This window comes from Rhinolophus sinicus, linkage group LG03 (genome assembly GCF_036562045.2).
Source record: "Rhinolophus sinicus isolate RSC01 linkage group LG03, ASM3656204v1, whole genome shotgun sequence".
Taxonomy (NCBI): Eukaryota; Metazoa; Chordata; class Mammalia; order Chiroptera; family Rhinolophidae; genus Rhinolophus; species Rhinolophus sinicus.
In genome coordinates, this window is record NC_133753.1 from 36,058,562 (window position 1) to 36,073,551 (window position 14,990).

A 14,990-nucleotide genomic window follows, 5' to 3' on the forward strand; every position below is an offset into this window, starting at 1 on the left:
TTACTTTTGTAGCTTCTGGGTTATACAAGAAAAAAAAATCACAATTACCTTAAAAGAATCAAGAAGATTATTATAGCGAGGAAACATGATTTATAAAAAAAATAATATACTATGAATAATTTCTGCACCTATCATAAAGAATATGAATCTATGAACATACTTTAGCTTTTTTCTTCTGTTTTTTCTTTGGTCCACCTTTGTCCAATGGCCAGATTATCCTGTCGGCCTTCACCCATTCATCATACCTTAAAATAAAGAACATATTAAAAATTCACAATAATTCCTCATTTGAAAAGTATTCACCAAATAAAAACAACAGTAAGATAAACTAAAAAGTGTATCTAGTTTCTAGTGTTGGAAGAAATGTGAAGGGTATTGGGACTGGTTTGCTGGTAACACGTCAGCCACTGTACCCAATAAGTGCTATGAATACTGCTACCAATAGGGTGAAGAGGCTTAGAGGGAAAGCTAGGTAAGCAAACTCTAGATTCAAGATTGTTTGAAAAAACTCTGATTCAAGACTTTGTTTTCTACAACTCCCACAGATCTGAGCTTAATGAAATAAGCTGATTCTGTACTGGAATTCATTTTATTGACCAAATCATTCAAAGACAAATCAGGTAAATTCAAATTTGTAATATGATCAGTTCCAGATTTATTTATGAAGTCCTTTTCAATCCTCTTTTCCCCACAGAACTCTCTCTAGCCTCTAGTATTTCTATGAAAATTTTATTCTGAACTATGTCACCTCCAAGAATGAAATTTTTTAGACATATTTCATTTCCTTTATCTAAGTCTCTCTTTAGCTCAAGGTGAAAACTCCTCATTTCCCTTGTACCTTTTTCCAAAATATTGACATCACTTTTGAATATAGACAATATAGTCAGTCCAGGTTACTAATCAGGTGGCAAATAAGAAATTAAATTTCCTAGAACTAAATAGCAGTTATTACATTATGTAAATACATAGGTATTTATAGAGCTCTATCAAAATCTAAAATCTGAACATTTAAGCAAAACACCACAGGCAGTCCTTGCTTTGAACTGCTCCATGTTAATGGAAACCATATCCTTATTTTGTAACCCAGTTACCACAGAGCCATGCAAAGTAAGGACATGGTTCCGATATCCACAAGTTTCAGTTGACATGATACTATGACTACCTACACTCTGGTTTGAAAACTATCTCCTCCTGGATCAACGCTGTATCTTCATTTTACCAGGCTAAGTACCTGCACATTCTTACTTATTTAGAAACAGTCATTCATTTGGGTATTTGCTGAGGGCCTACTAGCGTGCCAGGCACTGTATGAAGAAGAATGTAGAGAATAATACAGAAGACAAGGAAGGCCCTTGTTCTCATGCAACTTGCAGCCTGGTGTGAATGATGGACAGTAAAATCAAGTATAGTCTGGTAAATGCAATAAGACGGTTATATATCTGGTCCAGGGCTAAGAAAGAAGGAGTGAATAACTCCAGTTCCACAGGACCTATGAGACACAGGGTTGAAGCCACACTGGCCAGGTCATCACAGCATGTCACGTAGGTACTTCCAGCATTAATACTGCCAACCAAGGGTAGTCCGAGGACTTCTCAATTATGAGGCCATGACTCCCCTCACAGTTGCACATGGTACACTGTTTTAGAAATACAACTAGATTCTCTAGGAACTACCGTGGCTCTCTGTCAATGAGCAGACCAGAGTTCTACCAGCTTTCAGGAGCGTGGAAGGACAGTGAAAAACCATGAACCATGTGAGTAACCAGTTAAGTACTATTTAGGAACTTACCTAGTTAGGAAGAATGTGAACATGTAATAAAATGATTGTTGAGAGGTCATACAGGAAAACATTAAAAAGATGAGGGAGAATAGGAAGGGAAAATTCTAGAAAGCAGAACAAAAGAACAGACACTTACAGATGGTAAGTAAGAATGGATGGCTGTGGACTGAACAGAATCTGAGGGAAAAAGACTATAATGTGCTGTGACTGCAAAGATAGTGACTCAGAGTTTGCAAATGTAGGCCTTTCCCCCTGAACGCAACATGTACATACAACACAATGGTGAGGTAGGCTGAAGAGCTTGTTTCAAGTGTTGGCAGAAATGTGAAGGGCACAGGGACTGGTTTCATAAAAATTTAAAGGTTTACATGCAAAAAATCCATACTCTTACAATCTTTTATATATGATAAACCAAAACTCTTTTAAAATGATGTGAGGTAAAAGAAACCTAACTCTCCCTCACTAATAAAACACAGTTAACATTTCACTTACTAAGGGCCAGGCATTGTTCTAAGAGCTCTGTATGTTCACATAGGTATTACCAGTATTTCTCACAATATCTCTACAAAGTAGGCACTTTATCTTCCCCAACTGAGAGATGAGGAGATTGAGGCATGACAGAGTACACTTCTAGTATGCAGGGAAACCTTGGAGCACTCTGGCTCCAAACAAATAAGGGGAAGCAGAGATACCGCACACACAAGGCTTTCCAAAGCAAAGAAAAAAGTGGCCCCTGACACTTGGGAACTGGCCCAGCACTACCGGCTGGGCCTTGGTATTGTTACAGAGGTGAGCAGCGAGGTCGTGTTGTTCTCTCGTTGAACACGAACAATTTCACAGAACATCATCAGACAAGTCTGCTATGTGACCATGATGCACCAGGACAGAAACAACACCCCTCCCTAACCGTGTGTAAACACAGAAAAAATAGGAACATTGTCCAAGCCACAAAAATGACCAAACATCCTTTTTCCCTAACTGACTGTGGCTTCTTTACCAATTATAGCATTAACACTGGCCTAGTCTTCTCTCCTTGCAGACAAGATTAAGATAACCAATCACAGAATTAACCCTTCTTGACAGCATCCATTCTAGAGCAAAGCCCCATTTCCTTAAAACGTCCCCCAATTCACCTAACAGAAGCTCAGATCTAAGTCCTTCCTAACGTTCTTTTTTTTAAAAAAATCTATTTTAGAATTATTACAATGCTTGACACAGGCTTGATTTCTAATAAATTTAACAAACTAACACAGAAGCCCCACTTGCACTGTTGGGAGCTGTGGGCCTGGCTCCCTGCCCATGTCCTGCAGGATGTGCCCACGGAATCCTGGGCTATGGCAGCTCCTGAAGGCGGTACCCTGGGTTTTCATTGATTTGTCTAACACCCTCTTACTGAGTCACCTCACAGTTCCCCATGCTGTGTGTCCTCCCTCACTGCAAATGAGTAACAAATACAACTTGTTCAACTACAGGTATGATCCAGTACTTTGGCTAGAAGTACTGTCACAGTTAGTAAAACGGTGGGAATGCTGGGAAGTCTTTGAAAAGTAGGATATAAGGTATGCTTTGTAAATACACATATACCATTTGCTTTGGTTCTTCACAACATTAATTTGATCTTTCTGAACCATTGAAAGAAATTTCAATAGTAAGAAAAGACATTTCTTGCTTACCTGACATTCCATCCATAGTAATGAACCAAGTATAAAACTTCTCCATCATCAATTTCAGTGCTTTTAATACTGGCTTCATAGATTTTCTGTGTTTTCCCTCGTCCATATTTTACTTTCACTTTGGTTCCTGTCAGGCAGGGTTCCATGTCTTCCTCATCGTCCTCCCCTTCAGAGTCACATTTGCTTTCAGTTTCTTCCCTGCAGTAAAAGTCATAACATTGGTAACGCTACTAACAACTTCATGGAGAACAAGCTAATATACGCTAAACGAAACCAACATGTAGGAAAGTCACAACCTAAGGATTACCTTAATAGCATGTCAGTGGAGGAGGAGAAGAAGGAGGAGAAGGAGAAGATTTTTATGGACTATTTACTAAGGAATTTATTTATCGTGTAAAGGTACACTGTCCCAAAAGGAAATCCATGCTTCTTAAAGGCCAGTCAATAATCACAGTTAATGATGATGTGGAGTCAAATAAATCACTTTTGATAAAACAAAGTAAGGACCATATGGGCTAATAAACAGTGTTTCGCATTCATACTCTAGTGTTACCTTCTATTTGTAGGAAGTTTGTAACTTCCTACAACTAAATTGTCTTAAATGTGCTTTACGACTTCTTTCTGCTCAATTTAGAATGGTACTTAGGAAGACTTCTCTTTGGTGGACAAGATAATGAACAAGGGCTATCTACCTTAGCTTTTAACTAGTTTATATTTTAAAGGTTTCCCCACCCTAACAAAGGAACAACAGATAGTTGAGCATCAGGTCACTTGTTCAAACTGTGGGACAGCACCAGGAGAACAGAGCTTTGCATATCTTGTACTGATTTCTATTTGTTTTTACTCATCTCCCATTAGCTTTTCTTTGTATAAAGGAGATTCACATTGGAAGGTCCAACAATATTTTTACAGATAAAACATCCTGTGTTAACCTCACAAGGATTCAGAAGAGACCAGCATCAAAGGTCATTCTAGTATCACAAGAGTTTTAAATGCTTAAGAGGAGGCATTGCGCTCTATAATAATCCTTGAGCATTATTTAGGGGGAACCACTAAGGGACATGAAAAAGCTTTGATGACCCATTTGCCATGGGAATATTTTCTCTTCGAGGGCACCTTCCAATTATAGTCTGATAGGGTAATTTCAAAACACTGTGAGAGAAACGACTTAAAATAGAAATCTCTATACATAAAAATGTCTCCCATTTCCATGGATTACTGCTACAGAATGGGAATACAAACTATGTTTATCTATATATTCAATTTTTATTTAATAAAAGGGAATATTGTTCTTTATATATAAATCTCTGAAATTTATCTAAAATATTCATTCTGTTTATGTATCAATCATAAAGGCTTTTTAAAACCACATTTTATACATATCCATTATGTGTTTTATGTATTATATACATATTATAATATACATACTTTGATGATTATTTTTAACAAAACTTCGAACTATACTTAAGCCCACTTTTTAAGTGATTCACCTTTGCTTAAATTTATTGTCTAAATATTTGAAATACTACACTCACATCATGATACTGTAATTATTTCACCCCACTTACCCTAATCCTAATTATATTTCATTACAGAATTTCTTTATTCACTAATCTAATTCACAGGTACTTGTGACAGATCCTGTACCTATTTATACTGAATCATAAAATTACCTTTCCCACTCACTAATCATCCCTATTTTTCTAAATATTTTCTTGATCGTCAATTTTCAGGTGGAGGTCAGCCACTAGTTGGATTCATCAGACCACTTTTCCCAAATTTTGCTTAACAACTCAAATTTCTAGAAAATTTAGCATCATATAATAATCAAAAAATAACTATGGAGGCAAGCTTATATTACAAGTAAGTGTGTTATGCTGTTGTTGCTGAATTAAAATTCATTTTTTAGTATATAAAAATTAGTAAATCTATTTGACAACACAGAAATGGCCAACTAAACATGGTCAGATATTACTTGGATGTAGCTGGACTGCCTAATCTTTGTTATTTTTAAGTCAATTCAGTCCATACATGTATATAACACGTAGAAAAAAAAATACAGTTTTCACTCAACAGCAAACAGGATGGACATTAAAAAGTTGAAATTTATTGGTGTGATGTGGGGCAAGAATGTATTTTTCCAAACAAGAATCAGGGGTGCATGCCACTTAATCTAATACAATAACTTGAAAAAGGAAAATGTCTTAGATAAAGCTAACACACAGAAACATCTGCTAGTACTGTGCACCCATGTGTTTGTTAGCTTTCCCACATTGTACCTTTTTTAAAATGGAATTTTTGCTGTCGCTGTTTCCTCTTGTCCACTTCCTCCATTTTTCTCCAGCTCCCTTCCCTGCTGTCAACTGCAGGACCTTTCTTTTGACTGGGTGACGCAGCCTTCTTTGAGGCCACTGTTTAGGGCACAAGTGCTATTAAAATGGTGCGACCAGTATATTCTCCAATTCCGAAAGGCGATACACATCATCTTCACAATGTGTCTCACCTTCATTAGACAAGAGGAATGGAAGTCTCAATAAGAAAACATTCCCTCAAACCTGAATATCTAAGCAGGAACAGAGAGCTGCTGTACCCCAGATAGGTGCTTCTGGAGAACAAAATAAGATAATGTACCTCTCTTGGATTTTTTCTTCCTCTTCGTCTGAGTCTTTGTCAGAATCCTCTGGCTTTTTAATTTTCTTCTCCTTTTGCTTTGGTGTATTTTTTCTTCCCAGTAGTAGGTCATTTTCTTTTTTCTCTGCAGTTTCATAGTCATCATCTACATCCTTATTTTCTGTATCATTATCTTTGAATTTGTCTTCTGTTTTCTCTTCTTCCATTTCCTTTTTAATAGAATTTGCATCTCGAGCGATTCTCCTTCGTCCCTAATGGAGGGCATAAAGTCTTTCAAACAGCTATCACTACAAGGAGGGGGACAGAAAATGTGTCTTTTTCTTAAACCTTCACAGTAATGACTAGCCTCTCTGTCTTGAGACATGACAACAATGACCCACCAACTCCTGCATACTTTTCTCTTCCTCTTGAAAGTAAAATAATAACCCATGTAAGTGACTTAATTATGTCCAGGTCTACTATGATCCTTGGCTACAGACTACTTAAAAAATAAAAAAGTTTTCCTTTTCTTCACTATGCTATTTTATCTGACTTTTGGTATTTCTTGACTACAATAAAAGTTTTAAAAGAATTATCTAAATGTCAATGATACAAGCTGTTAATAATAATAATAATAATAATAATAATAAACCAACCCCCTAAATTATGGACTTTTTTAAGGCTCTGTGGTCTCTAATTCTACTGTTTTTAAAAGATAAAATTTACATCATCACTGTATTTCTGTATGACCACATTTTAAAAGGACTGAATTGCATCAGTGGTCCAAAAGTGGGCTGATTTCTTTGAATGAGTATCTGAAGATCTCCTGGGCCTGTAGTATATTATTCCACCCCCAGAAGCTTTCACCCAGCGTCTTGATGCATGATCAACTGACCATGAAACTGGTGAGCCATTTCAGTATCTCCTAAATTCTTCAAGGCAACCTCTATACACTGGCAGAATTCCCCTCTACTTGGAATAAAGTGAAGATAAAAAATAGAGCCAACAATTTAGGGAGCACTAGAGTGCTTTACAATTAATATTTCAGTATAACAAATGTTTTCTCTAGTTCCAATGTGCTATTTAAGCTTCTAAGGTAGAAAAAGAATAAACTTATTTTTCTTATCTCAAAGAACTAAAATGTAAGTTCCCTGAGGGCAGGGACTTTGTCAGATTCACTCTGTATCCTCAGATCTAGACAGTGCCTGGCACATAGCAGGTGCTCTTTAAATATTAATATTTGTAGGTAAATGAATGGAAGCTACTGCTACCTATCAAACTTTAGGTCTGTACACCTTTGTCCAAGAAATCCCATTTTTAGAAGTTTACCCTCTATATTAAGATAAATTAGGAGGGCTTTTTACAAGCACATTTATTAGAGCACTTTCTGTAGTAGTAAAAAATTAGAGAGGAAATCTTGAGGAAGGTAAATTTATGTTACATCCATACTATGCAGGACTCTGCAGATGTTTTACGTAAGATGAGACAAGTCCTGATGTAATGACAAGGAAGTACGAGTATGTCCACAATACATACAATGGGATTACTCTGACATATACACGAATGAACCTTGAAAAAATGATGCTGAGTGAAATAAGTCAGTCACAAAAGGACAAATACCATATGATTCCACTTATATGAGGTACCTAGTGTAGTCATATTCATAACGACATAAAGTAGAGTGGGGGTTGCCAGAGGCGAGGGGAGAGAGGAATGGGGAGTTATTTATTATTGGTGCGCTTTGAGTTTTGTAACATGAAAGATGTTCTGGAGATGGATGGAGGTGATGGTTGCACAATAATGTGAATGTACTTAATGCCACTAACTTGTAAACTTAAAGTCGGTAAAGATGATACATTTTATGTTACGTATATTTACCACAATTTTTAAAAATTAAAAAAAGAAACAAACCAATTTGGATGTTTCATAAAATTCAGAATGGACAGTTTTTAAAAAATGGTTTCTGAGCAAATAAAAGATGATTTCATCTCCTCTTTCACTAAATACGACTTCAATGAAAAATAAGATGTATTATAGTAACTGAACTTCTTTGATAGTATAAATTTTTTCTCCTAAAATTTGATTACTCCTATTCTGTAGACATCATTTAACAATGGTCAAAATAGTGGATGACAATTCCTGACTTACATACTAAGCGAGAGGAAGAATTAAAAGATAAAACCAGTGTGCACATGACTAGAAAACAAGGCAGAACATGAAAAGAACTGTCAGAAGAGCTATATAGTGTGGAGTAACAGAGAAAGAAAAAATCCCAGCTAGTTGCAAGCGCAGATATAAGAGAAGATTCACCCATGCAACAAGTATTTAGTAGGTCCTTACTATGTGAGGGGCACTATTATAGATGTCTGGATCTGTCAATGAACAGAATAAACATTAATCGCTGCCCTCGGGAAGTATGATTCTAGTGCAGAGTGGAGTAAAAGCAACAATAAATAATAAACAGATAAATACGTAAATTACAGATGAAAAGAGCGTGTTAGAGGGAACACAGAGAGAATATTTGAGATTGACCCCAGATGAGAGTGATTTGAACAGATATAAACAGAAAACAACAGGAGGAATGGTATTTCAGGTAGAAGAAATAATATGTGATATGTTTAGAGAAGGGAAGGTAGGCAAGCTTGGCTGAATCATAACTAAATACTGGAAACTAAGCTAGGTTACCTGGAGTATTTTAGTATACATCTAAAAATGTCCATAATAAAAAACTTTAAACGATGCTTAAAATAAACCAGTTAAACTAGTATTAACTACTTACCCTTGGAGATTTTAATTCTATTTCTTCTCTTTCACTTTCACTGTTTGAATCAATATTTTCCTCAGGTTCACTCTTCACTTCTACTAAAGGCATTTCTTGGTCTAGTTTGAGAGCCTCTTCCATTGATTCTTCTAAGTCTTTTTTTTCTTCTTTTACTTTTGGTTCATGGTGATGAACAGTTCTGAACTGAATATTTGCAGAACGGCAGTATTCCTCAAAACCATAGAGATACCTGAACAAACAATTATTTCTTTTTAATAAATCTTAGTCTTTACATTTAACTTGAATACTATATTATCAAACACCCATATTTTCAAAAAGTAACACTCTAAGCTTTCTTTTCTTAAAGTACATTTTATATGTTACTAATTTCTTGGTGTTTCATACAGGATTATAAACAAAAATACTGATCATAAAATTTCTTCCAGAAAAATCTGAGCTTGTGATAACTGGACATAGCTATCACAGTTTTGATCTGAAAGTTGTTCACACAGCTCCATAACATGTACCGTCATTTCAAACTATAAACACTGCCTGCATTCCTTATTTTGAAAAGGAAATTAGGAAAACATGAAAAATGGTTTACAGCAGACTTGGTGCTCTGAAATAACTTTTAGTCACAGGTATCTAGTAAGCTAAATCTTTTTATACACTTTCTCTAACATTAATGTTCTTTGATGTGTTCTTATTTAATTGTTAACAAATGGAAAATATTCCCTGTAAATATGTATTCTTTATCGAATAAACTATACTACTTACTTTCTATAAGCAGTTTTTACATTGTAGGAAGCAGCTGAATTCAAAATAGGAATGCCAAGGTCCATATAAATTTGCTTCCATACAGCACCACTATCAATCTGGAAAAATTAAGTTTTTATTTGTTAACATTTGCAAAGGGAAATAAATCTTAACACTAATACTCTATGTTCATTAAGAAAACGTGTTTATTATCTAAAGTACATATAACAGTGAAATGTTAGATAATTTAACTTTTCATTACACCATACTTACATTGTCACATCCACCTTGATGATAAACCAGTCTAAAGAGTTTGAAGAGATTGAGATCTTTATAGCCCAAAACAGGAGGTTTGTTGATTGGAGTACCTATTTTTAATATCAGAGGGTAGAAATGGAATGTTTATTCAGATGGAAATACTAAGTTTTAAACAGCTGTCAATTTCTCATTTCCCAAATTTCATTAATCAGTAGCATATAATTAAAGAACCTTAAATTAAGTAAGAAAAGACAAAATATTCTTTATACTGCATTCTGGTGGTCTTTAGATAAACTTCCACAACTGATAAAACCACTAACTATTCTCTAACTACCACTGAATTGTGTAAAACTAAATTAAACCTTGGGACTACAAGGTGTAGCCAACAATATTGCTGGTTCAAATAGCCTGGGCAAAAACACATCTGAGGTCTGACAATTAAGTTCAGGAACTCATCCTAGAAAAAGTGCTCATACCTCATTGCTGAATATCACTATGGTCACCTTTTGTCACCTTTGAAGTACTCCCCTTGGGAAGCTATGCATCAACGCCAGCGCCTAGTCCACCCTTCAAAGCAATTTTGGAACTCTTTTTTTCTGGAATGGCCATCAGAGCTGTCATCGTATTACCCTTGATGTCCTGAATGTCATCAAAATGTCTTCCTTTCAATATTTGCTTTGTCTTCAGGGAAACAAAGAAATCATTGGGGGCCAGATCAGGTGAGTAGGGAGGGTGTTCTAACACAGTTATTTGTTTACTGGCTAAAAACTCCCTCACAGACAGTGCCGTGTGAGCTGCTGGTGCATTGTCGTGCTATAAGAGCCATGAATTATTGGCAAAAAGTTCAGGTTGTTTTCATCCAACTTTTTTACACAGACTTTTCAGCACTTCCAAATAGTAAAGTTGGTTAAATTTTTCCAGTTGATACAAATTCATAATGAATAATCCCTCTGATATCAAAAAAGATTAGCAACATCGTTTTGACTCTTGATTTGGGCTGATGGAGCTTTTTTGGTTGTGGAGCATTGGCTGACTTCCATTGTGCACTTTGATGCACAATGATCGTATTGGTACACCCATGTTTCATCATCAGTGATAACACAGCCCAAAACATCGTCTTGCCTCTCCAAAGGTCTTGGCAAACTTCGATTCTCCTTTGCTTTTGTTCATTGGTGAGCTCCTTTGGGACCATTTTTGCACACAACTTTCTCATGCCAAGATTTTTAATTAAGGTTTTCCAAACTGTTTCTCTATCGATGTTTACTTAGTCTGCTATGCTTCTCCCACTCAGCTGATAATTTTGACGCATAATTCAACAAATTTTTGCAATGTTTTCATCAGTTCTGCTCATTACTGGCCGCCCTGACTTCTCTTTATCGGTGACGCATTCTCTCCCCTCAGAAAAACGTGTAATCCATTTGTACACCGCTGTTTTCTTCATGGCATTACCCCCATAAACTTGGACTAACATGTCCCTGATTTCACTTCCACTCTTGTCAAGTTTAACAAGATATTTAATGTTTGTCCATTGTTCTAATTCAAGCTCAGACATTCTTGCAATGACACGCAAAAACACGCAACGATAATGAACGTCACTCGGCAAGACACCGCCACATTTCGACACAAACATGGCTGTGAGACACTGATATACCAAGGTTATGAAGCATTACTGAGTTGTTTGTACAGTGCTGCCAATGTAAGCACACGGTGACAAGTTTGCTAACTTAATTGTCAGACCTCGTACAATGGAAAGGGTGCATTTTTAAAGCTATGGTTCCATTCTCAATGCTTTAACGCAAATGTTAAGACTGTTAGCAAAAATCTAAAGGATGATTTCTGAAGGCCACAGACTCTTTAGGACCAAATTATCTGAGGATTTTCCAGGACTAATGTAATGTCAAGAAGTATGATGATTTATAAAGCTTCTACTTCTTCTAACTTCCAAACAGAAATCCTTTTAATTTAGGTAGGGACTGATCTCCTATTATGTTTGATCTCCTATCTCCTTTGTTGAGACCATGGATCAGGCCAGTTTACTTGCCATAGAGACAGCGTTAGTAATGAATAAGTATGCAGATTAACACTGTAATTGTTCACTTTCTATTACTGAAATATTATTATAATATGTTTTGGCTTGCTTTATAAGTCCCTAGGAGACTAAATTTAACTATACACAAACGATTTTCGTATACATTTCTACTCAAATAGAATATTAATATTTGTTTTTATTCTAAGTACTGAATAACTATTAGCTGTAACTGATTCTTAGGCTTTACTTTAAATCCAAATCCATATACCCATGATTCTAACAAAAATAATGCATAAACCAAAAATCTAAAACTGTAAAAGAAATGATTACTTTTAATTAATTAATGAAAGTACCTCTGTCTTCCATAAACTTATAAAGCTGTTGGAGGAAGTTGTCCCTCTCTTCAGGATCAAGTTCTTCCTCAGGCTGTAAATAAAATATACAAACATATAGAAAATGAACAGGATGAGATATATTGTCTTTTTCTGTTTTGTGAACTCAATGTAAGGGGATCAAGTTTTAATGAAGTTGGAAAATAATGAATTTTCTCAAAATCCTACAAAGCCAGATTTAAAGTCATATTATGACAGAGTTGATTTAATGCAACTGTCAAGATATACAATCTCTACCCTTCACCCCATTTATCACTCTAACCCTACTCTTGAGTATTACCATAAAGACTAATAAGATTAGCCATGAGAAAAAGGTTCAGGAATGGGTATTTTCACTTCACTTGGTATTTATTTAAAAATCCATTAAAATACCATGTGGCCTGTACAACTGTATTGATAGATGAGCACAATAATTAAAATGTATTTATTATTAGAAATAATGCACACATTAACATTAAAATTTTCTTATTATTGAATGAGTATAAACCAGAGGCTCCAAGGTCACATGGCAAAGATTTTTTTGTTTGGATAGCACAATATTTTTAAAAATTTAAATATATTTAAATGAGTCATATAAATTCTATTTTGTCCCAGACCCAACCAGCCATCTCTTCTATCACACTAGCTTGCTTTTTCATTTGCCTGGTGTCTGTGGTTGACATTGCGAACCCAAAAAATAAGACAGTGAAAATGACTTCTTAGGGAAGGAAACTCAATACATAAATATTAATTTAGTTGGGGGGGGTTAACTAATGGAAACATTCATGTAAAAACAACTATTCCTACAAATACCTATTTAAGTTTTACTTTTTACTAATTATATAAACCTAAAGATTTCTTCTCATAAAGCCAATATTTTGGCTCTCATCAAACAAATGGGTCGTGGGTTTTAATATGAATATTCGCTTTTCTGATAGATTACTTATAAATTAACATTTGGGAAAATCAGTATTTGAAGTTTAGTGATACTATAGAGAAACAAAACACTAATACATTTCCACATAAATTACCATCATTTAATTTCAGAGTACTACTTTTCTATGTTCCAAAAGAAGAATTCAGATTTTGGTCTTTCAAAGCCATATTCAAAGCAAAGGCAACTGTCAGGCAACAGATTGTTCACAGTCCAGAGTGCAAAAGACCATTTTAAATTCTGTATCCTTTAAGAATATTAATTGTTAATAATATACCCACGATGAACAAACATGTAGTTGATTAGAATATATAATAATTAAAAAAAGTAACAGGAGGCAATCAAGGGAAAGAGAGTAAGATCTTTTAGTACATTCATTCAGATGGTTTGTAACATTGGGGTACTTTCAGTTTTACCAAATATAAAGAAACTTAAGTCAAAGTTGCACAAAGCCTCAAAAATTAGCAATCTACAAAGTTAACACATTGTGCACGGATCACGAGAATCTTCGTTTTTTTTCTGAGCCATGCGTTAAGGACGGATAACGAGAATTCTTGTTTTTACTGTTGACTCTTTACTTTGCATATTTTAGTGAATTATTTGTAGAATAATTATTTATAGAATAATTTATTTGTAGAATCTATTATTTATAGAAAAATAATAAATGACATAGAAGCATTTACGCTTTAAAGAGAAGAGTGCATTTTAAAGTAGTTTCTTTTAAAAACCTGCTGGAACAGAGGGGTATGAGGGATTTAAACCCCGCCGTACGCAACGTGTTAACAGGGGTCATTACTAAATGCTCAAGTCAAGAGATGGCAGTATTTAATATAATATTGTATGTCAACTGTAACTGAAAAAGATTGTTTTTAAAAACATTTATACAAAACAAATAAGATGGCCATTTTTTCTCCATGTGAATTAAACATTTTACTTTTGCAACATTATTAAAATAACTGCTAGTTAGTTAATGCAAGAAAAAAAGTAATCCAGTAGCCCAAGAGTCATTTCAGATGTTAATTTTAAGGACATTTTTGGTACAGGGAGAAAAAACAAAAACATCTTATGCCCCATATTCTTTCCTCAGACTAACCACTCATTTCCAGTATTTATGATCACACAGAATTCAAATAAGATCATTATATGCAGTATATGTAAAAAGTAGTTTTTTAAAAAGGCACTGATTTGAAATCAAAGTTTCTTCCAAAACAAGAAAATAAAGCCATCAATTGAAGATTAGGTATTTATTAAGGCTGTACCAAACACCTGACAAATTCTTAGTGATTTAGAATATAGGTCTATAGATACAAGTTGGTGGTTTAAATATATTTGACTTAAACATCAGTGGATATCCAAGAGTATATACTAAGTTCCATGAAAAACCATGGCCGTAAGATTTTAAGTTTAGGTGCAGTTATCAGGTTTAAAAACAAGATATAAATGAATCAAGAATTCCGCTGAATAAAACAAATGCCTGCTTGAGAGGAAATTTACTTTCCACAAAAACAAAAGAAAAACAGATGAGTCTATATACAAAGTCTTAAATTTACCTGATGATCTTTGCAAAAATTAAAATGGTTTACTTCTTACAATAAGCAATTCTTCACAATTTTTTTTTTAAAAGAGCTGTGTTGTTAGTCACCTTGGAGTAAAACTGCGTATGCTAGAAAAGGCCTCCGACTAGAAGAATCTGCCTTTCTGGCTTTTGTAAGGGAGCTCCTATTTGCTACCCCAGTGTGCTTTCTCTGTTCATGGTAACTTCATACCTACAGCGCTTCTCTCCAGGGTAGCAGCCAGAAGGCGTTGCATCCCTCAGGGG

General features: G+C 35.0%; 1 protein-coding gene across 3 annotated transcripts in view; it reads right to left on the reverse strand.

Moving 5' to 3' along the window:
• ARID4A (AT-rich interaction domain 4A) overlaps nt 1-14,990 on the reverse strand; it is a 58,780-nt gene that overhangs the window by 16,128 nt on the left and 27,662 nt on the right. For all 3 annotated transcript variants that reach the window (XM_019725802.2, XM_019725803.2, XM_074327428.1), the window contains exons 12-18: nt 12,220-12,292; nt 9,853-9,947; nt 9,601-9,698; nt 8,842-9,073; nt 6,084-6,334; nt 3,453-3,650; nt 161-245 (exon numbers count right to left, since the gene is read on the reverse strand). In XM_019725802.2, coding sequence (XP_019581361.2) covers nt 161-245; nt 3,453-3,650; nt 6,084-6,334; nt 8,842-9,073; nt 9,601-9,698; nt 9,853-9,947; nt 12,220-12,292 — 1,032 coding nt within the window. The remainder of the gene's footprint in view (nt 1-160; nt 246-3,452; nt 3,651-6,083; nt 6,335-8,841; nt 9,074-9,600; nt 9,699-9,852; nt 9,948-12,219; nt 12,293-14,990) is intronic.